Below are 25,924 nucleotides of genomic sequence, written 5' to 3'. Positions count from 1 at the left end.
TCGTCTGGATCAGAGGTAACATCCTGTTCTTCAGCGGCAAAAGCTACGCATAAACACTCCCTGAAATCATGCATAATTCCAAAAAATAATATATTGCCAATTTTAATTGCACATACTAATTGCGGGACTACCCTTGCCCATATAATTGATAAGGAAATTCAAAAATAATGCTATCAAATCCTAGGCATTAGTGATGGGACAGACTTATGGTAAGGGTAGACAAACATGAATAATGGCCTATATATCTATGTATTCCATGCACTCCTCTGTGTATAAATTTGTGCTTCCGTGACACTTCTTATGCAACGGATCGGACAAAATTTTTTTGATTGAAAACTTACGTGTAAAGTATTCCATGCACTCCTCTATGTATAAATTTGTGCTCCCGTACCCAGTACGTGACACTTGTTATGCACATCGGACAAAAAATTTTGATTGAAAACTTACGTGTTAACTGTTCCATGCACTGCTGTGTGTATAAATTTGTGATTCCCGCGGCACTTGTTATGCACCAGATCAGAGCATCCTCAAAATGAAGACCCTAATCATTCTCTGCATCCTCTCCGTTTCTTTCCTTCCGCTCTCCATCTCAGCTTTTCGTCCGCACATCCGCCTCCCCACCCAGGAAGACTACCCCGGAAACCAGCCCGTGCTAGATGTAGACGGCGACCCGCTCATTTACGGCAACAAATACTACGCCTCTCCGAACTTCAACCACATCCTCGGCGTCACAGGCGGCATAAGCATGGACACTTACCTAATCCAAGGAACCGGCCAATCTACTTGCCCAAACGCCGTAGTTCTTAACATCAGCGTCGTCAGCCGCCACACTTTCGCCGAACCCCTTCCCATAGTTTTCTACCCCCTAGGACTCCAAGAAGTCAAGGAAAGCCTCCCACTGAACGTGGCGTTCTACCTGGAAGAGTCGGATCCCTGTGCTAATGAAACGGTGTGGAAGCTCGTCGAGCGGTCGGGGAAGCCGGTGATAGGGACCGGCGGCAAAATAGGTGACCAAGATGATATTTCCAACTGGTTTAGGATCGAGAAGAGTAAGTATAATAATAATAATGAGTATGTTTTCACCTTCTGGCCAACCCTTTGCCCTCACTGCAGCATTAATTACTGGCGTATTGGTACCGTCGACGGAAAGGGTCGTCAATTGGGAATCAATGATAAAGATCCATATCCTTTTATGTTCTATAAAGCAAAGTAGGCTGCTGCTTTGAGCTGATGACCACCAAAAATCATGCATGGAATATATTAACATATAAATAATGGCGTCTGTACCCGTACCAGGTTCATGGAATCACGGGAAGCCTATGCATGCAACAGTTTTTTGGTGAAGTAATAAAAATAATTCCGTTTACTTTTTTTTTTTTAATTTTATTTTTATTATATTTTTTGAGTGACGAGGGTAACGCACAGCTCTACTTTGTGATCTTAGTCAGTGAAGAATAACAAAAAGATAAATTAGTTTAACTTGCAGTCATAAAAGAGGTAAATCAATTTAAGTTACTCATATATTGCTGACGGCTCAAACCAAAAAAGCTTAGTATTCGAACTTGTGATATTGTAGTTTAAATTTTGAAAATGTTTGGTAAATAATTGTCAGCTGATAGTGGTTTGTTGCAGGAACTTGGAGCAGTGATTTGCTCAAAATCGCCAATTTTGCAAAAGCTGTATAGAGGAGCTCTTCTTTTAAACATTTTTGATGTACCATAACAAATTATCACACATCATTTACAAATTAAAGGCGTTCCACGTCTTCCCTTTGTCTTTTTTTTTTTTTAGAAAAATTATTTTTATTTTATATATGATTTTATTTTATTTTATATATGACGTATGCAAATTTTGCTGATCTAAAATACTATATGTACGATCATTTTCTATTCTTAACTTTTGGAAAATACTTAGTGTATTTGTAACTTTTACTCCCTCTCACATGCATGTTCTTACACTTTTCTGTGGATCCACATGATTGAAAATTAACCAATCATTGTTTGTCATCTCGCGAGTACAAGCAAGGGACTAGAATTTGAAGGAATAAGATTTAGGAGTCCATGTACTAGAACTCTTTTTTTGAATAATCAAATTTAAATGGATTACTACTAAATAGAAGTCTAATTATAATTTTTTTTTTTAATTCCAATGCTGACTTATACTTTTTTTTTTTTTTTTAATTCGATTACCTAATTCCAATGGTAGTAATATAATTAAATTACATTGTACATAGTATATATAACTTTGTTAAGTGCAAATTATAGGCAAAAATTTGTGTGGGACCATCACACAGATCTTTGTCCGTCAGATGTGTCGAGCCAGTAGGAAAATATAATATATATATTAGAAAATTTAATACTTATTAATAATAAAGTCTTTACATGATCCCCAATCCTAAGACACTCCTAGCAGCTATACAAATAATATAAAGTCTAACCATCAATATATAAAAATTGCGGAAGCTAACATAAGTGTAAGGGGATGTCATGCCACATCTAGGCCATCAACCTAGATGCACAGGTTAAAACAAAGTTAACTACAAATCCAAAGTCATCATTATCCAAAATGGCTCACAGGCCCAAACATCTAAAACTAGATAAATAAGCTAGTCTAAATCGGGCTCCATCTAACGCGCTCTCGGGTCACTAACTGCACCTGAAAACATAAGGTTAGACAACCGAAACAAGTCAGATATGCACATAAGGATTTGAACCGCAGATCTCTCTCACCAAGCACTGTTCACCCGCATTATCATTATTCGCAAAGAAAGAAAAAGAGGAATCGTGGTCGGCTGGAAAAAAGGATACTAGGATATTCTTATCCCAGTAATTTTCTCTCACTTTTAAAAATGAATCTTACTTTTACATCATCAATTTTGTAAATTATCTCCTATTTGTTCTACATTCCTGTAATATTTTCTCACTTTCTAAAATGGTCTCACTTTCATATTATAATAAATATAATAATAAAATAATATAATAAAGAGTAAATACCAGTTAAGGTCCCTCGAGTTTGTTAGTTTCACCACCTATAGTCCCTAACTTCGGTAATTACTATCCGTGATCCTCCGAGTTGCGAAATATGACCTGCTACCATCCTTCCATTAGCTCCTTCCGTCTCAGCCATCAAAAGGGTGGGTAAAAATGTCATTTACCTTTCATAATTCGTTTTTAATGGCAATAGCTCATAGGATACGTATTTTATCACATTTATCATCTTCTTCACGCTCCTTTACATAATTATGCAGGAGCAAAAGATGGAGAGAGCTCCTCCACGCTGTACTGAAAGCTAAGCTCCACTCAATTTCAGCCATACACACAATCAATTCAAGAAAGAAGGTCGAAGAGTGTTTGTAATCTTGTATTTAATTGTTCCGATCCCAATTTGATTCGCATTGGTTGAACAACAAAGGAGGATTTGAAGAAGATTTGGGGAATTAAAAAGGGATGGAGAAAGAATAGGAAAACGGAGACGAGGAAGAGGAGGGGTTTAGAAAACGGAGACGAGGAAGACGAGGAAGAACAAGAGCATTATCGCTGTGTGAAAGAATCTCCGACTAGCGGCGGCGGCGGGGAAGAGGAGTTTGATTTCTTCTCGTGGGTTGGGTTGTTGAAGGAATCGGAGATGTGCGCTGCGGATGAAGTGTTTTTCCGGGGACAGATTTTGCCCCTCCTGCATTCCATCAGCTCCGACGGCAACGCCGGAATCCGCTGCAATTCCATGGACCGGTGCCATTCTGTCGGGTACACCACCACGAGCAGCAGAAGTAGCAGCACGAGAGGCCACCAGTCATCTAGCAGCGCTGCCTCCTCATCGAAATGCCAAAAGTCAACATCGAAAGGAAAAAAGCAACGTGATGCAATGGTTGAATCACAATAAATTTTTACAAATCTATCATCTCTCAGGAATTTTTTTAGTAACAAATTTGTTTCCTGTTCACCCAAACTCATTGGCAATAATCTTTGTTCAAACCAGATCCAATTGTGTCTGTAATGGTTCTTCAATTTTAATAGTCTTTGGTCCAATATTTTGGATTGGGAAGTCTATATATTCATCATCTATGTCTTTGAAGGAGACATCTATATGAAGGAAAGAAGGAATGTTTGTTCAAAATCTGGGTAAAGAGAGACAAATTTTAATTGGGTGTCTGTTGGGTTTACAATGACTAGTTGTTCGAACGTCTAAAAATTCTGAAAAATATTATGACAAATCATGGAATAATGGTGGAAAGAAAATAGATTCAATTAACCCATATTGGATCAAAGTCTGAATGGTTACCAAGTAGTCTTTGAACCTGAAGGGTTTAAATGAAGGAATGTGAATGTGAATGTGAATATGCCAAATGACATTTCTATCCCTATTTTAGACGGTTTAAACGGCAGGAACTAACGGAAAGATGGTAGCAGGTCTCCTTTTGTAATTCAGAGGATCACAGATGGTAATTACGGAAGTTAGGGACTATAGGTGGTGAAACCACCAAATTCGAGGGACATTTGCTGGTATTTACTCTATAATAAATAACTAAAAGTACACAAATAAGAAAAAAAAAATGTACACAGATGGCTGCCTTTGTCAGTTTTAGCAAGCTTTCTATATTAAGAAAGCTTGCTAGACACATAGCACAAAAATTAAAACAAAAAGAAATTTAAAATGCCACTTCAATGACCATGTCATTTAGCAAGTGGAAGCATTTTTTTGGATGAGGATAGCCTTATACTATGGGTACCATATTGTTTCAATTCTTACTGGATAGAGAGTTTCTTTGTTTAACTAATGATTTAAACTTAGCTCCGGCACTGATTATGATGGATGGTATGTATGCAGTTAAGAAAGCATTATATGCTGTATGTAATTTTGATATTGACCTTTTACTGGTCAGATACAATCTGCCAATGATATGTCCACCCCAGGATTGGGCCGCGTCAACTGGAGGGGAGCCCCCTCGAACACTATCCGATCTTAAAGCCGGGCACTTAACTGTATTAATAGGAGACTTTTATTATTTATATAATTGGTATAACCTAATAACATCCCTTAATTTAAACCATTTTAATATACATGTAGGAAGGGGTCCCCGGGGATTGTGCGACGTCATGAACAAGTTACAGAGTGAGGGGTTTGAGATAAATATGGACGTATTAAAATTTATAAAGGTGAATTGCAGTGATTTAGTGGAATCCGGGCTACTTATGCCTCTGTTTCTATCACGCGTAAATATACCCGAAGCTATATATAGGTATTGAATCATATGAGAACAAGTCCGTAGGAGAAAACTAAGAACTAGTCATAAACTTACATCTGGAAAAATTAAACGCACCAGATCAAATTTTAAAATTAAACAAAAAAAAACTCGGTGGTAGTTTTGTAATAATCATAAATTTTACTATGCAAACGTGAACACTAAAATATGCAATTTTTAGACTTTTTCATATTTACACATTTAGTGTTAACGTTTTGCACATTTAGTGTTAATATTTTGCGTATTTAGTATTAAAAGTTTGCACTTGAAAACATGCGAAAGTACAATGCAACTAGGGTTTCGATTTTAGAGTTTTATGACTGAATTTTTTTTTATTTTATTTGGTCCAGTAGATCACTTTTTACTGCTTAAGGTCTAACATTTACATTTAGATTTAAAATATAGTATTTTCGTTGATTTTATAGAATTTACCAGTTTTGCATATTTAGTTGTAAAATATTGCATATTTAAGTGTTAAAGTTTGCATAGTGGAGTTGATGATAATTATGAAACTAAATTGATTCTTATTTCTCTCCTATGGAAGTGTTCTCAGCTCACATGATCCATATATATATATATATATATATATATATATATATATATATATATATATATATATATATATATATATATATATATATATATATATAGCATGGTTGTAGTAGGCGCTAGGCGCTAGTCGGGCGGCCGGACAGCGCCTAGCGCCTAGGCGGATTCTAGGCGGTGCTAGGCGGGCACCAAAAAAATTTTAAAAAATAGTAACAGACTTGTAGTTCGACAATTTTAATGAGGTTGTTTTCAACGTTCACTCAAATAACACATATAAATAAATGAAATAATGATAATTTATAAGTCGTAATGTCTTAATAATATTAAAATCAATAATTAATGAAAGACGACATCGGTCAAAATCGAACAACATTGGTCAAAATCAGACAAAATCGGTCAAAAATGGTCAAAATCGGACGAAATCGGTCAACTTGGCCGAGTTGGCCGAGTTGACCGACTTGGCCGAGTTTGGCCGGCCGGCCGAGTTTTGGCCGCATTTAGGCCAAAACTCCAAGGCTTGGTGCCGCCTAGCGCCTAGGCGGCTAGGCGGCTGAGTTTTGCAATCTTGATATATAGGGAAGGGATTATGTGCATTTGTGGCTTCCAGTGCGGATGTGCGGTGGATTAATGTGCATGAGGTTTATACTTAATGTGCGTGAGATTTGTACTCAATGTGCCTGAGATTTGTACTTAATGTGTGTCATGTTAATATGCGTGAGTTTTGTACTTAATGTGTCTGAGTATTGTGTTTAATGTGCGTGAGATTTGTGCTTAATATGCGTGAGTATTTCAGAATTACGAGCTCAGAAGGAAGTAGAACAGAAACTCACGCACATTAACGCCCAAGCTTCTTGTTACTTCTTCCTTCAATTTGGCCATGGATTCTGGATTATCAGCTACCTTCAGTGCAGTTGAATGTTTATATAGATGCATGGTTGCAATAGGCGCTAGGAGCTAGTCGGGCGGTAGAGTAACGCCTAACGCCTAGACGGCCTAGGCGGGGCCTAAGTGGCCTAGGCGGCTAACTAAAAAAATAAAAAACAGTGCACGTGTGCAGGTGCATATATGTCATAGTATACATACATACATACATACATACATACATACATACATACATACATATATATATATATATATATATATATATATATATATATATATATATATATATATATAATTAGCAAGGTTCGGTCGGCCGGGTTAACTCGTCTAACTCGACAGAAATTGACGAGTTAACTCGGCGTAATCGGTCGAGTTAGGCGCTAGGCGGCCGAATTAGGCGCTAGGCGGGCGCCTAGGCGGCCGGTCTCCTAGGCGGGAGCTTAGGGGGGAAATCGCCACGGCCTAGGGGCACCTAGAGCCTTGGCGCCGATTACTCGATGCATAGGCGGGATTTTTGCAACCCTATATAGATGACGCACGCACAGTAAAATTTGCACTGCAACTAAGTGTGGATTTCTGTTGTATTATTCCCATAATTCTTAACCACCATAGCTCGTCTCCGCATCATCATCATCAAGGAGGGGGGCAATGGCTACTGGGGATGGGGAAGAAGCTGACATCAATATTTTCTGTTTCATTTTACACATTCACGCACATTAAGTACAAATCTCAGGCACATTAAGCACAACACTCACGCATATTGAGTACAGATCTCACGCACATTAATCCACCGCACATCCGCACAGGAAGCATTCATCCACACGGGAACCTTTCACTCTATATATATATATATATATATATATATATATATATATATATAGCTACTATACTGTTGGTCCCGGTAAGGTTAGAACGAGAGTCTAGAGGGGGGGGGGGGGTGAATAGACTCTTCTCAATTTTTGGCAGATAGCAACCTTTCGGGGTTGTAGCGCATCGGATAGATTAAATAGATTTTAGTTTCTTTGCACAGTTTGTAGTTTTAAGATAACTTTCGGTTTGGACGTATGATAATGCAATGCTAGAAAGTAAAGCACGACAGTAATAAGATAGAGAGTCGAGAGTTTTTATAGTGGTTCGACCAACTTTGCCTACTCCACTCTTCTTCCACAACTTATGGAAGGTTTGCATTATCACTCGTTAGTACAAATATACACAAAAGCTTCCTTGATCACTAAGCCGGACAGCTTCCTGTAGGTTTTTCAACTCCGCGAGTTTACTCCGCCTCTATCAACGTCTTCTACAGAGATGAGGTTGGTAGAAAATAATTTCTGGTTTCTCCAACACGGTGAAGTCTTGACTGAATGATGGATGATTGCTTCGTAAAAGATGCAAGACTTCTTCAAGGTGGAAGATGAAGATTGATGAACTTCGTTAAAAATCTTCACGCCTTAAAAACTGGTTCACAAAAGCTTGGTAAGAAGGTGAGCTTGTATAGGAGTTTTTGCTTGAGAGTATTGATCGAGTGAAAAGAACCAACACCTTCTAAGTTGATGAAGGTGGGTATTCATAGGTGTGGAAAATTTCATCCGTTGGAGGGAGATGAAATTTCAAACCTATTATCCAGTGGGTAAGGACCGGGGAGCTTGCTGCATTAAATGCTCCATTAATGCGGTTTGTACCATGTAGCCGTTGGAGATATGAACAACCTTAGGGTTTTTGTCTTTTAGCTTCTGAAGGATAGTACATCTGCATTTAATGCTCCTAGGTATATGTGTCCCACACATTAAGGTCCTTTTTGTCCCTATGATAGTTAATCAACTCAGACAGTAGAGACATTCTTCTCGTTATTGGAAGGAATGAGTGTCTTGATAAATCTCCATAAAGGTTACTGTCTTGTCGAGATGGTTGATAACTTGAGGTGATCTTTCGTTGTTGAAGCCTTTGATTTCGTGCTCATAGAGCTAAAAAAACACCAGTAAAGGTGAAAGGTTGACTGGGTGGTAAAACATAGATAACAAAAAGATTATTTGAAGACAAAAACAAACTATTTTACTACTGCCCTAGTTTAAGTAATATATGGTGTAGAGAGCAAGTTATAGGGTTTTAGTTAATGAGAATTAAACAAAGGTTCGAGTAACTAAGGATGACAAAGCACTGTTTGAAGACGAGAGAGCCGCCACGTTCGGAGACGAAGAACTGCGCCGTTGCAGCCTCACAATGGAGGCCGTGGAGCTGAGCTAAAGAGAGCCGGCGTTGGAGTTTTAACAAATATATACCTAAAGAACTAAATTTAAAAAATTAAACGACGTCGGTTTGATTTAAGAACATATGTCATTTTATTTTTATAGTTAAATTGAATACAATAGATGCCAGTTCAAGTTTTAACAAATACCTAAAGAACTAAAATATCCACTGCCCAAACAATTCAGGGACTAAATGAAGTGACTCTTATAATTAAATAACTGAATATACCCTTATTACACAATTGATGGGCTAAAAATGTCATTTTTAATTTCCTTATTATTATTACTATTACTACTACTACTACTACTTAGTTAATAATATAAATTAATGATAAATTATTATGTAATTACACTACAAAAAATTGGATATTTAACGATACACATGCACTTAGCGAAAATTATATATAACCGCCGCTAAATATATATTTAGTGGAGTTGCAACAACCGTTGCTATTTTTACAATTAAATATCACTTCTAAATGTTAGTGGTGATAGTTTAATTTACGGCTATTTATTAATTTATTTTAGTGACTATCGAACACGTACCCACTTCTAAAACATTATCACTTCTACTGGCTTCTCTCGTCCAAATCTGACTTCCAATCGGCAATCGCAATTTCCTCGCACTTCTTCAATTTCTTAGCTTCTTCTTCTGTCCGTCGCAATTTCTTTCGTCCACCACCGCCAGGACCGCCGAAAGCTACCCTCCAGCCTTGCCATCTACCGCCGACCGACGATAGCCTTTGAAAATCTCCGTAAGCAAAATAGTGGTGATACTCCCCTCTTTCTAGATTTGTGAAAGACTTGTTTCTTTCCCTAATAGCTTGGAACGATTAGAAAGTGTGGTTCTAATAATGAATTTGTGAATAGTTTCTTATCCAAATATTGTAATTATAAAATATTACTTAATTATGAAAATAAAAAATTATATATATATTTATTTATTTAGCAACACTATTTATACCTCAACTGAGGTTCAAACCTATCACCTCCCACTTAAGAGAGCAACCAGGTACCAATAGACCACAAGGTCATTGGTAATAAAAACAAATATTTAGCAACACTTAATAACTACCACTAGAATTTTTTTAAATAAATAAAGATAGATATTTAGCGACACTTAATAACCGCCACTAGAATTTTTTAAAATAAATGAATAAAAATATTTAAGGACACTTAATAACCGCCGCTAAAATTTAAAGGAACAAATATATATATATATATATATATATATATATATATATATATATATATATATATATATATATATATAGTGGTGGTGGTTACAAAACCGTCGCTAAATTCTTCGCAGCACACTATTTAGCGGCAAATTATATCGTGCACCATGGTGCATAATCAATTATGCACCACGCATCAACACGACGCGTTTTGTTTAATGAAAAAAAAACGGCATCCGTTCCGCACCCTTCCACAAAAGTAACTTTGTTATTTAGTTTCATTTTGTATACATTGCAGTTTCAGTTCAACACAACTACAGTTTCATTTTGATTTTTATTATAAGAAGGGGGATACCCTACATATACACACTACTTGCCTCAAGTGAGGTTCAAATCTATCACCTCCCACTTAAGGGAGCAACCCAATACCAGTGGACTACAAGCCACTTGGAATATTTCATTTCGATATAACTACAATTTCATTCGATATTTATAGACTCAAATATGTGAAAATATTATTTAATTTTATTTTATATACACTATAGTTTTATTAAAACACAACTACATGATCATTTTGATATAATTACAGCTTCATTGTACAATATATACTCAAATATGTGAAATGTTATTCAGTTTCATTTCATCACAACTACAGTATCATTTTGATATAACTGTAGTTTCATTTGATAATATAAAAATAATACGTGAGGCAGTGTCAGTTTAGATATACTCAGTTGGTAATTAACATACAAAAAAATGCGCGCTCCGTTAAAACTAACAGCGTGCCGTTTCTTTACTTAGGGGGGTGTATTCAATCATGACTTTTATAGAGTTTTAAAGACTTTTAAATGATAGACTTGAGAAAATTTCAATTTTGGTCATATGACTATAGGGGCTTTGTTAATTTCAGCACCTGACTTTTAAAAGTGTCAATTTAGTAGCTTGAGTATGTAATTTTTGTCAATTTTGGTCACTCCGGTCAAATTGCCGGCCAAATTTCGCTAGAAAATATTAATGGTTAAAAAATTGAGGGTAGTTTCGTCATTTTATATCTCTTTCCTTTCTTCTTCCCGTAGAATTCGCTGGACGAGGATTCCGAGCAAAAACGGTCGAAAAAATGGCAGTCAAATTTTTTATTCAAATGAAACTCAATTGATCAGATTTTAATTTTTCCTTAAGATTTCCTCATTTATCCTTAATTAATATGATTATCCGTTAACTTTTTCGTTAAATATTATCTTTTCCGTTAATTTCTGTTAGTTCACCGTTAACTTACTCATTGATTTCAATAAGAACGGTCTTAGGTTCGAACCTCATCCCAATCAAAGTTGGCATAATTAGTACTCTATTTTACTCTTATTAAATTAAATAATAATTCAGTAGCTACAACAAAAAATAATACATATGCATTTCTTTGATTTAGAATTATGTGTCTACAATGTCTTTATTCAAAAAAAAAAATTATTCATTATCAATAAATTAAATAAGAGAAATAATTTCATTAGTTATATTGTATCTATTTTTCTCCAATATAAAAATTTTTTACATTCAAATTCATCAATTGATGATATTCGCTACATTGTCCCTACAATGTTTTTATTAACAAAAAAATTATTCATTATCAATAAATTAATTATGAGAAATAATTTTATTTTATTTTTTTTTGAAAATTATATGGTGCTTCATTAAAAATAGGCCGAAATAATGTCAGGTGGGAGAAGATCCCAATACATAGCAGCAGATTGTTGGTAAGCCGTAGTAGCTAAAGCATGAGCTAAATAATTGTCTAATCTAGGAATAAAATGAAACGAACAAGACTGAAATAAAGATGCAATAAGTCTGCAGCTGTCAATGGCATAGCCTAGATACGTGCGCAACATAACGGTTGGTGTGGTAAGATAGCGGTGTAGTGTCAAACAATCTGTATATACCTCGACATTCTGTTGTCCCCGATCCTTCAACCATGATAGTGCCTCTTTACATGCCAGCGCCTCAGCCATAAGTGGTGAGTAGCAGCTCCGGAGTGGTCCGCTGTACGCCGAGACGTAACCCCCATTCGTGTCGAGTAAGACTGCCCCAACCGCAGCTTGGCCTGTTTCTTGCATAAAACCCCATCTACTCGACAAGTCATCCTTGGCGGTCCATGTGGTGGCTCGGCAGCGTGCAGCTCGGCCTCCTCCTGCAACAAAGCTGGCTCGGTTGGCAGCGGAGCAGTTCGGGCCGTGGGCAGAGGGTGCGCCCGTGTCCACGCTAGCTTGGCAGCAGCGGCGGCCTTGAGCACGGTCTCCGGGCGTGGTAATGTTGCCTCCCAAACCGCCCTGTTCCTTGCTCTCCAAATATTGTAAAGAATTGTTGCTGCATATAACATCCCATCAGAGTCTAGAACATTTAGGAGTTCACCAAACCAAACATGAAAAATATTTGTAGCTATATTGGGGATTGTAAGGTTGGATTTGTCCCAAATGTTTTTTGCAAATTCACACAACACTAAGGCATGCATTGTGTCTTCTTGAAATATTCCACACATGGCACAACTTGGATCCACATCCACCCTCTTTATAAGCAAGTTTGCAGTGATAAGCAATATATCACTAATGACAAACATTTTCCATTTTGGGGGGATCTTGAGCTTCCATAAGGGTAACCATTTTGTAAATGTCCCATTATCTTCTTGATAGTTCCCAACTATCAGCCTGTATCCACTTTTAACAGAATACACACCTCTTGGGTCTCCATGCTAGTACCATGTATCATCATAATCTGGGGAGATAGGTATTTTCATAATATTCGCCACATCACTAGGTTGAAATAGATCCGTTAGGATTGAAGGATCCCTTGTACCAGTTTGTTGATCAATCAATCCTGCCACTCTGGCTCCATGCAACTGTATTGGCATTTCTGTTTGTACCATAGGGTCATGATCATCCTGCAACCAGGGGTGGGTCCATATGAGTGTAGACTCCCCGTTACCAATTCTGCGCCTTACCCCACCACAAACTATACTCTTTGCTGCCATGATACTCCGCCAGCAGAAACTGGGATTATTTCCTACTTGTGCATCAAAGAAAGATCCCTTTGGAAAATAACGGGCCTTATACACACGTGCCACTAGAGATTCAGGTTTAGTCAACATCCGCCATGCCTGTTTTCCAGCATTGCTAGATTAAACGCATACAAATCTTTAAAACCCAAACCTCCATACTTCTTGGGGATACACAACTTGTCCCATGCCCTCCAATGTATTCGTCTGTCAGTTCCAGAGTCCCACCAATACCGATTCATAGTTCTCTCTACCGCCGTACACACTGATATAGGTAGCAAAAAAACACTCATTGAAAACGTAGGCATAGACTGTGCTACAGTTTTCAATAGAATCTCCTTACCCGCCTGCGACAACAGTTTTTTATTCCATGATCCAATCCTTTGGCGGATTTTATCCTCAACATATGCAAAAACTGATTTCTTGTGTCTTCCAACAAAAGAGGGGAGTCCCAAATACTTGCCAAAATTCGGGGCCTGCGTCACTCCCAAGATCTGGGCCACATTTTTCCTATCAACATTACTTGTATTTCTGCTATAGCATATGCTTGACTTATGATAGTTAACCGCCTGCCCAGACAGATCCTCGTACACAGATAGGCACCTTTTAACTTCATTTGCTTCCTCCACATTGGCCTTAAAAAATAAAAGACTGTCATCTGCAAAGAATAAATGAGAGATTGGGGGAGCACCTCTCGCTACCCTGCATCCATGTATTGACCCCACACTATGTGCCTGCTGTAATAATAGAGGCAGCCCCTCTGCACAAATAATAAATAGATATGGGGACAAAGGATCCCCTTGCCTTAATCCATGAGTGGGTATAATAGGATCACATCTTGAACCATTCACCTGAATATTATAGGAAACTGAGGTTGCACACTTCATAATCAATTCCACCCAACCACCATGAAAGCCCAAAACCAGCATCATTTTACGAAGGAAAGACCATTCCACACGATCATATGCCTTCGCCATGTCCAGTTTGAGAGCACTCCATCCCCCCACTCCACAGTGTTTCCTGTTCAAAAAATGTCCCACTTCCGCAGTTAATAAGATATTATCCGTTATCAGTCTATCCGGGATAAAGGCACTTTGTGACTCAGATATTACTTCCTCCATTAATGGCTTCATTCTGTTAGCTAACATTTTTGCCATAATTCTATAAACCACATTACTGAGAGCTATAGGGCGCAAGTCAGTCACAAATTCAGGGGTGTTTTTCTTAGGGATCAAAACAACATCGGTTTCAGTCAAGCCAGGCGGGAAATCACAGGATTCAACACAATTTATTATAAAGCTCGCCACATCTCCCCCTACCACATCCCAAAAATGCTGGTAGAAGCCCGGATTCATTCCATCCGGGCCCGGTGCCTTATCCGGGAACATTGCAAACAGTGCACTCTTAACCTCTTCCAACTCAAAAGGCCGCAGCAAAGACTCATTCTGTGCCTGCGTGACTCGCGGAACAATCCCCTCAAAAAACCCCTCCCCAATTCCCGGGGTTCTAGAACAGAAAATACGATTGTAATATTGCAAAATAACATTTTTCATAGGCTCCCCCTCCACCCAATCCCCATTATCATTCATCAATCTAGAAATAGTATTCTTCTTTTTTCGGTGAGAGGCATACCTGTGAAAAAACTTCGTATTAGCATCAGCCTCTTTAAGCCAGTGTTGTTTAGCTCTCTGCCTCTAATAGGCATCCTCCTGAGCTTCGGCGCAGCTTAGCAGCTGTTCTAAGCGCTGGAACTCTGCAAGCGAGGCCGGGTCGATACGCCCCCTCAGTCGCTGTTGTTCTCTTGTCAGCTCATTAATTCGTTTTCCGTACTTGTGATACCGGTCCTCACCCCATCGTGTTAACCGGTTCCCGCAGTACTAAATACAGTTCTGTAAACCTTGCCCCCTCCCCTCCTGCCAAAACTGCTCTACCACATTCCTGCACCCCTCATCATGCAACCATGCCATCTCAAAACGGAACCCCCTCCTACCAGGCCCAATCCTCCCAACGGACTCATGGATTCCCAGGAAGAGAGCCGAATGATCAGATTTTCGAGTCCTCAGATTCATCACCTTGGCCCCTGTTACCATACCCCGCCACTCATATGTTACCAGAACCTTATCGAGCCTCTCCTCCATCCAGTTTACTGTCCCCTTCCCCTTTTCCCAAGTGTACGGATATCCATTCATAGGCAATTGAGCAAGCCCACAGTCCTCAATAGCTTTCCCAAAGCCACGTAGGAGGCTATTTGGATGTGGATTTCCCCCTCTCTTCTCATTTTGATATAGCAAATCATTAAAATCTCCAATGACAACCCATGGGAGGTTCGACCTGCCCGATAATGTTCTCAAGAGATCCCATGATTCAGCGTGCCTTGTTCGTTCAGGGAAACCATAATAACTCGTCATTCACCATTCCGGAAAGCCAGTAATAGTTACCTCAACATCAACATAGTTCGTTGAGTAACTGAGCAGCCGAGCCGTACTATTCTTTTTCCACAATAACGCTATACCACCACTTAATCCATCACTATCAACATAGAATAGCCCCTCATAACCGATTTTGACACGAAATCGCTCTGCGTGATCGCGTGCCACCTTAGTCTCCATCAGAAATACAAAGTCGGGTTGCTTACAGGACACCATGTCCACAATCTCACGAACTGTCCGTAGATTATCCAAGCCACGGCAGTTCCAGCTGAGGGTACTCATTGATCCGGGCGGGTCTGGGAACCAGAACCTGCCTGCTGCAAGTTTTTTGAAAGCTCGGCCATAACAACATCCCCTCCTTCATACGTCCGCCCCCCATTACTCACCTCCTCCCGGCGCCGCTTGGCAACCGCGACCACTTCCGCCTCTACGGCCTCATCGGCCCGATTCTCAACCTCGGAGACCGCCCCACGGCCACGTGGTCAGCCTGCGATTTCCGCCCCGCCGCATGTCGTCCCGATGGCAGTAGCCAACTCCCGCCCACCGGCCTAGGGCCACGACTCCCCCCTACCCGCAATCCCTGGCCCCACGGCAAAATTGATACGAGTGTCTAAGCATCCTGCAAAAATAACAATATGTATGTAGACGTTCATACTTGAACGTGACCCAGCAACTTGTCTTGTCCCGTTTAATAAAATTCATCCGTCTTTTCAAGGGCTTATCAACAGACAACGAAACCCTAATACGGTGAAACACCTTCCATGGGACATTGTCGAAACGATCATCACTCTTAACAAACTTGCCCAAGAAATTTCCAATCTGTTCCAAGATCTGACTGGACGAGTATCCGTTCAGCAATCCGTACAATTGGACCCATAGATCCACCGTATCCAACACTACATCAACCGTCATGACTCCGTCAGGGACTTGCTTACACACCAGTGTGCTATTGTCAAAGGACCAGGGCCCCTCATTCAGAACACGTTCCATGTCCGTTACATGATGGAAAACAAACAGGAATTGGCCAGGTTCTATCTCCGTAGCCTCAACTCCACTCACCGGTTGCCATACCGATGCCAAGACCTGACTCATGAATTCCAACCTGACTAGCTTCCGTGTCAAGAATCTCCCCACAACCCCCCAACTCTCCTCCACATCGCCGCTTGCCACCTCGCCCTCCGTCCCCTCGTCCGGCATGAAAGCCGACGCCTCCTCCTCCAAAACGATATCTGCCCACCTGGCCGTTACGCCCGGAACCTCCGGTTCCACAGCCGATTCCGCCATCCCGCATGCAGGCCGTTCGCCAAGCACTGTTTGTTACTCGGATAAACCCGCAGAAAAATTGTCGATGTATCGACCAGAAGACCTAGAGAAACCCTAGGTAGAGAGGTTTTTATGAGAAATAATTTTATTATTTATATTGTCTTTACATTTCTCCTAATGTAAAAATTCTTTACATTTAAATTCATCAATTAATTATATTCACTACATTATTGTCTATTATCTTTTTTGTGCACTATTTTTTAATTAAATATCAGAGTTATAATACAAAATAATGCTATATATTTATTTACCACGAATTTTATTAATATCATGAAAAAAATTAATATATATATATATATATATATATATATATATATATATATATATATATATATATAATAAAGCCAATCATATTAACTACTTGAGGTATTTGTTGACAAAGAGTATTCAAATTACACAACAAATTGAATTGAGAATTACTTCGCAATGTTCTTGTTTGACAATCAGCAGTTAGCGGTTAGCGGATTATATTAGTAAATTTGACCAGCAAATTATATCAATGGTTGGTAAAAAGATATTTGAAAAAATTAGCTCTTTAGATTAACTTTTAAAATGACACCTAAGGGTATACATATATTTAATAATAATAATAATAATAATTGTTTAAATATATATATATATATATATATATATATATATATATATATATATATATATATATATATATATATATATATAATTAAGCCAATCATATTAACTACTTTGGTGATTTTTTGACAAAAAGAGTATTCAAATCACACAGCAAATTAAAGTGGGAAACTATCTCGCAATGTCCTTGTTTGGCAATCAGCAGTTAGCTCTTCAATATTAGTATATATTTAATATTTTATGCCCTAATTTGTATTTGCTCTCCCTTATGTCCCGTATTCGGTTTCAACCATACCTATACAATTATTTTATTGACAATTATCATAAATCTTGACTATATTATCTTACATTTGTAAAGAGTAAAAGATATTTTTGGTCCTAAATTTATAGTGGCTTGGACAATTTTAGTCCTTTATAAAATAATTTGCCATTTTATGGACAGAGTTATTGTGGCGAGGACATTTTTGGTCCTCCGTCTATATTTCTGTTAGATAACCGTCTGAGAGAGGGGTAATTACGTCAATTTAGGCTATCTCATTCTATCTATTATATCTATGTGTGATTTGTTTTCTTCTCGGTCATAATTCGAAGGAGTCGGAGAGTCCAAGTTGCAGTTATACGAAGAAATTGTCGGAGAATCGAAGCCGCCAAACAGGTTACTAATCAAATAGATAGAAGGAGAATCGAAGCCGCCAAACACAAATAGATATAATAGATAGAAGGAGATAGCCTAAATTGACGTAATTTCCCCTCTCTCATACGGTTATCGAACAGAAATATAGACGGAGGACCAAAAATGTCCTCGCCACAATAACTCTGTCCATAAAATGGCAAATTTTTTTATAAAGGACTAAAATTGTCCAAGCCACTATAAGTCTAGGACCAAAAATGTCTTTTACTCATTTGTAAACTTAGAAAAGCCTATTTAAATACACAAATTTAACATTCAATTATCTATGCATGAACAATTTCAATATAATCTTGCCTTGATATACTTTAAATTACTTATTAAAAAAAACATTGGGCATTATCACCGTAAAAAACTAGTATTCCATGCACTCCTCTGTGTATAAATTTGTGCTCCCGTGACACTTCTTATGCACCGGATCGGACAAATTTTTTTGATTGACAACTTACGTGTTAAGTATTCCATGCACTGCTCTATGTATAAATTTGTGCTCCCGCGACACTTGTTATGCACCACATCAGACCATCCTCAAAATGAAAACCCTAATCATTCTCTGCATCCTCTCCGTTTCTTTCCTTCCGCTCTCCATCTCTTCTTTTCGTCCGCACATCCGCCTCCCCACCCAGGAAGACTACCCCGGAAACCAGCCCGTGCTAGACCGTGACGGCCACCCTCTCATTTATGGCAACAAATACTACGCCGTTCCGGCCTTCAACGGCGTCGCAGGCGGCATAAGCGTGGACAGTTACCCAATCCAAGGAACCGGCCAACCCACTTGCCCAAACACCGTAGTTCTTAACACGAGCATGTTCTTCCTCCCCACCAGCACTTTCGCCGAACCCCTTCCCATAGTTTTCTACCCCCTAGGACTCCAAGAAGTCAAGGAAAGCCTCCCACTGAACGCGGCGATTTACCTTGAAGAGTCGGATCCCTGTGCTAATGAAACGGTGTGGAAGCTCGTCGAGCGGTCGGGGAAGCCGGTGATAGGGACCGGCGGCAAAATAGGTGACCAAGATGATGTTTCCAACTGGTTTAGGATCGAGAAGCATAGTGATGACTATAATAATAATGGGTATGTTTTCACCTTCTGGCCAACCCTTTGCCCTCACTGCAGCAGCAAATACTGGCGTATTGGCACCGTCGACGAACAGGGTCGTCAGTTGGGAATCAATGATAAAAATCCATATCCTTTTAGGTTCCTTAAAGCAAAGTAGGCTGCTGCTTTGAGCTGATGACCACCAAGAATCATGCATGGAATATATTATTATTATTAACATATAAATAATGGCGTCTGTACCCGGGAAGCCTATGCTAGCTTGTATCCCATGCATGCAACAGTGTTTGGTGAACTAATAATATCAACTCCTTTTACTTTTTTGTGTTATATTTTTTGGGTGAAGAAGGAAACTCAAAGTCATTATGTGAGTGTATGCTTCATTATGTGAGTGTATGTTCTGATAAATTCTACTTTGTGATCATAGTATATACAGAATCACAAAGAGGTAAATTAGCTTAACTCGTAGTCATAAAGAGGTAAATCGATTTAAGCTACCCATAGCTGACAGCTCAAACAAACAAAAAAAAAAAAAAAAAAAAACTAAGATTCGAATTGAACTTGTCACATTGAGTTTGTTTAACAGAGCTTATTTATGAGCTTATTTTAAGCTACTAATAAACTATAAGCTCTATTTGGTAATGTTCCTAAAATATGCTTAGAGTTTAAAATAAGAACTTATTTTGGAATGCTACTTAGGTAGAGTGTTTCAAAATAAGCTAGGAGCTTCCTAATTTATTTTTTCTTTGTCCTTCATATTTTAAAGAAATGACATCTTTTATTCTTTCGAATTAAATTCATTTTCTCTTCTCTTTTATCCACAACTTTCACTGTAAATATTATTATTATTATTATTATTATTATTATTATTATTATTATTATTATTAGATGAAGGAGATTCGCAACAATATTGCTACTTCATTATGCGATGTCAGATCATGATTATTCTATTACTTTTATTTCGAAATGTTAATTTTTTTTAAGACAAAATATTAAATTTTAATATGTAAACAAATGAATTTAAATTTTATAAAAATGTCCTTTATTGTCCTTTTATATTTATCAGCTTATTAAAAAGCTAATTATATCAAACACTTTCAAGCATAATAGCTAACTTAACAGTGCTTCAGTTTTCAGCTCCTAGCTTATAGTTTTTCAGCTTTCAGCTCCTTTTTTAGCTTTCAGCTACGTTTGCCAAACATAGCCATTGTTGTTTAGATTTTGAGATGTTTGGTAAATTGTTGTTAGCTGATTGTTTTTAGCTGATTAGGTTAGTGAGTTTGACTAGTTGATAGCATTAATTAGATGATTGTAAAAAGATATTTGATAAATTAGTTATTCGTTGATAATTTATTACATGTAAAATGATTTTCTCAAAAAGCTGATCAAAAAAATTCTTTAAACAACTTTTTGAAGTTTTAGTATTTTGGAGCAAATTTTGCTGAATAATCAAAGTTAAATGGATTACTAGTAAATAAAAGTCTAATTATAAATTTTTTAAATTCCAATGCTCACTTATTACTTTTTTTTTTTTTTTTTGCAATTCTATTACCTAATTCTTCTTTTCTTTTCCATCTTTGACGTCGTTTTCAATTCACATGTTTGATCATTCTCTAACAAGATATAGCGAAGGAGACAATCAGGCAATAATGAATAATGATACAGTATCTTCCAAGTGAATGCATGCAACCGTTCACATGTCATGGTTTTAATACACCACAGTTTTATATTTCAACACCTGTCATTTCCTATAAAAACTTCTATATCAATGAATTTATGTATTAATGAAAAATTTTTGTAGGTATATTTTATTTTTAAAATGGTAGTAATATAATTAAATTACATTGTATATTTTATTTATTTAGGGCGTTTGGTTGGAGGGAGGGAATACACTGCTCGAAATTATAGAATTTCCGACCACCTGAAAGTGATCTTAAATCAAGTCGAAAGTCTTGTTCTGACCACTTTTGGTATCCGGAAAAATCTTTGTTGCTATTTCCGATCACTTTTTGCTTTCGAAGTGATTTAAGATCACTTTCAGGTGGTCGGAAATTTCATAATTTCCAGCAGTGAAATTACGTGGGAAAGAAATTGCAATTCCATGAGAAATGAATTACTGAGAATAAAGTAGGAATTTAAATTCCATTGTTTGGTTTATAGGAATAAAACTACCGGGAATTTCAATTCTACTGTTTGGTATGCATGGAATTGAAAGGGAATAAGTAGTATAAAGTCCAAAATGCTCATTGTAGTTGTCAGGCATTAATTTTAGGTTAAAAATAGGAGGGATAATTTTGTCTCATTATTATCTTTTTTTCTTCCTAAAATTCATGTAATTAAAATCCCAACGGGGACATGAAATTTTAATTCCATGAAAATGAGGGAATTGCAATTCCTTCCAACTAAACTAGGGAATTTAATGACATTTGAAATTAGGTGGGAATTAAGTGGAATTCTCTCTGACCAAACGCCCTGTTAATACACCACACTTTTATATTTCAACACATGTCAATTCCTATAAAACTTCTATATAAATGAATTTGTTGGTCCCAGTGGAGTTGTAGCGAGAGTCTAGAGGGGGGGGGGGGGGTTGAATAGACTCTTGTCGTGTTTTGCCGAAAAACAACCTTTCGGTGTTTTGGCGCAGCGAAAATGTTAAGTTCGTTTACTTGCTTTGCACGGGTTGTCGTTATTGAGGAAACTTTCGTGAGAGATGATATGATGCAGGAAATAAATGGAGTAAGTAAAGAGATAGGGAGACGAGAGTTTTTATAGTGGTTCGGCCAACTTTGCCTACTCCACTCTTCGTCCACAACTTATGGAAGGATTGCACTATCACTCGTTAGTACAATTACACAAAGACTTCCTTGATCACTAAGCCGGACAGCATTCGTAGGTTTTTCGATCAACTCCGCGACTTTACTCCGCCTCTATCAACGTCTTCTTCAGAGTTGAGGTTGGTAGAAAATGATTTCTGATTTCTCCAACGTGATGAAGTCTTGAATGATGAGAAATAATTGCTTCGTACAAGTTGCAAGACTTCTTTAAGGTGTAAGATGAGTATCAATGAACTTCTTCAAGTATCTTTGCACCTTAGCACTGGTTCACAAAAGCTTGAGAGAGCTGAGAGCGTTTAAGAGCTTTTGCTTATAGATAGATCGAGTGATAAGAACCAGCACCTTCTTAGTTGGTGAAGGTGGGTTTATATAGGTGAGGAAAAATTCATCCGTTGGAGGGAGATGAATTTTTAAACCTATTGTCCAATGGGTAAGGACCGGGGAGCTTCCCGCATTAAATGCTCCATTAATGAGGTTGTACCTTGCAGCCGTTGATGTCATGGAGAGCCTTAGGGTTTTGTCCTTTAGCTTCAGGAAATAGTACATCTTCATTTAATGCTCCTTGGTATGCGTGTCCCACAAGTTGAGGTCCTTTTGTTCCTAGGATGTTGTCAAGTCAGACAGTGGAGACATTCTTCTTGCTATTGATGAGAAGGAATCTCTTGAAGGATTGTCATCAATAAGACTGTCCTTTCGTGCTAAATGACAACTCCTGGTAAACTCTCGTTGCAGTTGCTTCATGCTTCGTGTCTTCTTTCGTCTTGATAACCCTAACAATTAAGCATAACTCGTCTTCGTGTGTTTGACTAGCTTAACACCAATTACATGTAAGTTATGGCAACTTCCGTCTAGGACGAAAGCAGCGATTGAAAGTAATAACGGTTAGGGGTCTACTTTCTAGGTTACATTGGTATCATCAAAATCCTAATACAAGTGTTCCTAACAATTTCCCCATTTTTGATGATGCCAAAACCTATACTCTTCTTATAAGGCTGATAAAAAGTTCCATAACGGATTTTCTATTACAAGTCAGCCATACTCGAGAGTTTACAAGTCTTTTCTAGATAAATGCAAATAATAAGTAAGACAAAGACAAGTGACTCAGACAAGTGACACGAGATGTATAACAACAAGTACTTTATATAAGGATAAAGATCATTACAAAAACTTTTTAAGAAAGACATAATGAAGAGCATCTTACAAATCTAGAAGATTCGACTTCTATAGCTTAGCTTCTTCTCGTTCACGAATTTCCCTTTCCTCTTGCTGTTTGAGCATTCTATCGGTGTCGATCTCCTTGTTGATTCGTTCTCTGAAGATCTTGATTGGATTTGTCCTGACTAGATCTTCGTATTTTCCTCGAGTGTTGAGACTTATGTAATTGTTGTAAGCCTCGCGAATGTTTGCTCCTGCAATTACTCCAGCTTTCCACCATGAGATGAGTTCGAAGGAATTCATTCCTTCTCTGTAGATTTTTCCAGACTCGGCATGCACTTTGAAAGCTGCATTGTAGATGACACCATGCTCAGAGTGTTTGGTTACTTTCGTGAGATCTTCAATAAGCTTCTTTACTCTTTCTCTTTCCTCCAGTTCATGCTCTCTCTTTCGGGCTTCTTCTTCGTGTTTCTCCATAGTTCTCTGCTTTGTCTCTTGATTCTTTCGTTTTGGGTGCTTATGTGATGTTGTCTAGTGTGATTGTCCTTTATCTTCAGCCAGACAGGGACATTGCAACCCTCAAAACGTTTTCCACTGCCTTCTTCATAAGGTCTGAACTCCACAAAGTTTCCTACGCCATCCATAGTTACCTTGTTGTTCTTCATGAGTTTCTGCCTTCGGTTCGTCTTTTCTCTCTTGGAGAGCCCAGTGAATACAAATTTTGATTCAGAACCATAGGATTGACGAGGCTTGAAAGACTGTGATCTGGGTTGAGAATGACCACGATTTGAATAATGTCTTGACTGGGAAGGATGATGGCCACGAGACTTGGATGGAGGATATGATGGTTTTGTACTTCTTTGCCCATAGTCTCTTGGTGTATGAGATGGAGAGCGTTCTCTCGTGTTCTCCCTCGGATGATCGTCATCCTTATCATCATGATTTCGCTTTTCCCCCTTTTTGGCATCATCGGCACACGTGGTAGGAGGAACGGTGGAAAGTTTATTAACTGCATTCAGAATGTTTTGAGCATACCCGAGAATTTGAAGAGCATACTGTCCCAGTTGGTATGTATTGTCTTGTGAAGTCTCTATCTTTGAGCAAGCTAAGTTAACACGCTCTTTGAGGCTGTAGTGGGAGTGCTTAAGTTTGTGCTGTTGACGAGCCACTTTGTTGACAGCGGTATGAAGTTCATGGAGTTCCTTAGCCAATTGCTTGTTGAATTGTTGGTCAGGTTTAGCTTGCGGTGGAGGTTGAGATGGCTCTTGTGGTGGCGGACGAGACTGATGGATTTTGGGCAGCCATCAACTGATCCACCTTCTTGGATAAGTTTTCCAGAACTTCGGTGTCCCTTTGCCGAAGAGTCAAGTATTGCTGATGTGTAATTTCGGCAGCATGAACTGTATCCCTCATGAGGTTCATGACATTTCGTGGGGACACTGGAGGAGATTCATCTTCAATATTGGTTTGTGGGGTATTCACCTGGTTTTCTTGAAGTGGTGCATCCTTTTTGCCACCACTAGCTGAGCTAAGAAGGATTGGTGAGGCTTCCAGTATGCCCCCACGTACAACTGCTTCCTCTCGTTTTATCGGAGTCTCGTCCATGGGTTGAACATGTGGGACGAGAGCTCGAGACAGATCCTCAGGATGATCAGTTGAAACGTCTTCATCTTGTTGTGAAGCTTCCCTTGTGTCATCACTGTTGGAGGGTGATTTTTGAGTTGGAAATCTTTCGGGAACAGTGTCGTAATCAGGACCGACCAAGAGAGGAGATTCACTGTCATAGGTTGGGTCAGCCCCATTATCGCTGTCATTACCCGAATTATCATTGTCATCATCATCATCATCATCGTTCTCATCATCTGCATCCTCGACATCGTCAGTTTCGCCTTCATCTTCTTCATTACTCTTTTCATCTTCTTCTTCGGCCATGTCAATCTCTCGGCCTTGCTCATCTTTCAAGCCACTAACGTTGCAGTTAGGATCATTTTGATATTCTTTTTCCAGGATGGTTTTGACTTTAAATATCAATATGGCATATCGAACCATCTTCATTTCTTCTACAAACGCTGGGTCCAATGGAAGTTTGTTGAGCTCAATGCAAATCGGAGCTTTATCCTTTCCGAGAGTGCGATTGGTCATTTTGTAAGAAAACACTCGTCTTATCATTTCAAGACGCAGTGCTTCACTGACATCCTTTGTGCCAATTCACTCTAGAGCAAACTTTTCTTCATCTTTCATGGCTTCAAAAGTTTCTATGAACGTGTCCAAGAGGGCTGTGCGCCATTTTTGCCACTGCAACACTCGGGTGTAGTCATTTTCAATAGACTCACGAAGTAATTGATCTGGAGATGGAGGAATGGGTGCAACAACTGGTGGTGTGATCACCACTTCTGGATCAGTGATCACATTTGGGATCTCTCGATTTTCCTCAGCTACCAGTGCAGGTTCTTGTGTCAGAGTATTTGGTACCTGCTCTACAAAGGTAGGTTCTTGTGGGAGGATGCTTTCGGTATGAGGGTCATCAGCAACATTCGTGTGTACAATCACTTCTCTCGTCTCTGCTGGCAAGCCAGGTTCTTGTGGGAGACTTAAGTGAGCGACCTCCTTTTCCATGACAGCAGGTTCTTGTGTCGAACTTTGAATATTTCGCTCTGCTGAAATGGGTTCTTGTGGATGAAGGACTTGAGGAGAACTGTTGCCAAGGTTTGGCACTTGT

At 38.5% G+C, this 25,924-nt stretch overlaps 2 protein-coding genes across 2 annotated transcripts; one reads left to right on the top strand and one right to left on the bottom strand.

The window, feature by feature from the left end:
• The first annotated feature begins 497 nt into the window (after window positions 1–497).
• Window positions 498–19,543, top strand: LOC109174240 (kunitz-type elastase inhibitor BrEI-like). Its single transcript, XM_019323485.1, has 2 exons — window positions 498–869; window positions 19,027–19,543. The coding sequence occupies exons 1-2, from the start codon at window positions 533–535 to the stop codon at window positions 19,371–19,373; spliced, it is 684 nt and encodes a 227-aa protein (XP_019179030.1). The 5' UTR covers window positions 498–532; the 3' UTR covers window positions 19,374–19,543.
• A 3,728-nt stretch (window positions 19,544–23,271) lies between these two features.
• Window positions 23,272–25,347, bottom strand: LOC109174258. Its single transcript, XM_019323500.1, has 3 exons — window positions 24,523–25,347; window positions 23,856–24,407; window positions 23,272–23,736 (listed from the first exon to the last, which is right to left on the bottom strand). The coding sequence occupies exons 1-3, from the start codon at window positions 25,345–25,347 to the stop codon at window positions 23,272–23,274; spliced, it is 1,842 nt and encodes a 613-aa protein (XP_019179045.1).
• Between the last annotated feature and the right edge of the window lie 577 nt (window positions 25,348–25,924).

Source organism: Ipomoea nil, unplaced genomic scaffold, assembly GCF_001879475.1.
Source record: "Ipomoea nil cultivar Tokyo-kokei standard unplaced genomic scaffold, Asagao_1.1 scaffold0579, whole genome shotgun sequence".
NCBI classification, from domain to species: Eukaryota; Viridiplantae; Streptophyta; class Magnoliopsida; order Solanales; family Convolvulaceae; genus Ipomoea; species Ipomoea nil.
Note: the sequence above shows the minus strand (reverse complement) of the source record. Positions and strands in the feature narration are given on the sequence as shown.

Coding starts and splice junctions, on each gene's coding strand:
- LOC109174258 (XM_019323500.1), bottom strand. CDS start 25,347: ATGACCAATCGCACTCTCGGAAAGGATAAAGCTCCGATTTGCATTGAG. Junction 24,408..24,522: donor TGGAAAACTTATCCAAGAAG/GTGGATCAGTTG, acceptor CAATTGGCTAAG/GAACTCCATGAACTTCATAC. Junction 23,737..23,855: donor AACTCATGAAGAACAACAAG/GTAACTATGGAT, acceptor CAATCACACTAG/ACAACATCACATAAGCACCC.
- LOC109174240 (XM_019323485.1), top strand. CDS start 533: ATGAAGACCCTAATCATTCTCTGCATCCTCTCCGTTTCTTTCCTTCCG. Junction 870..19,026: donor CATAGTTTTCTACCCCCTAG/GACTCCAAGAAG, acceptor TCTACCCCCTAG/GACTCCAAGAAGTCAAGGAA.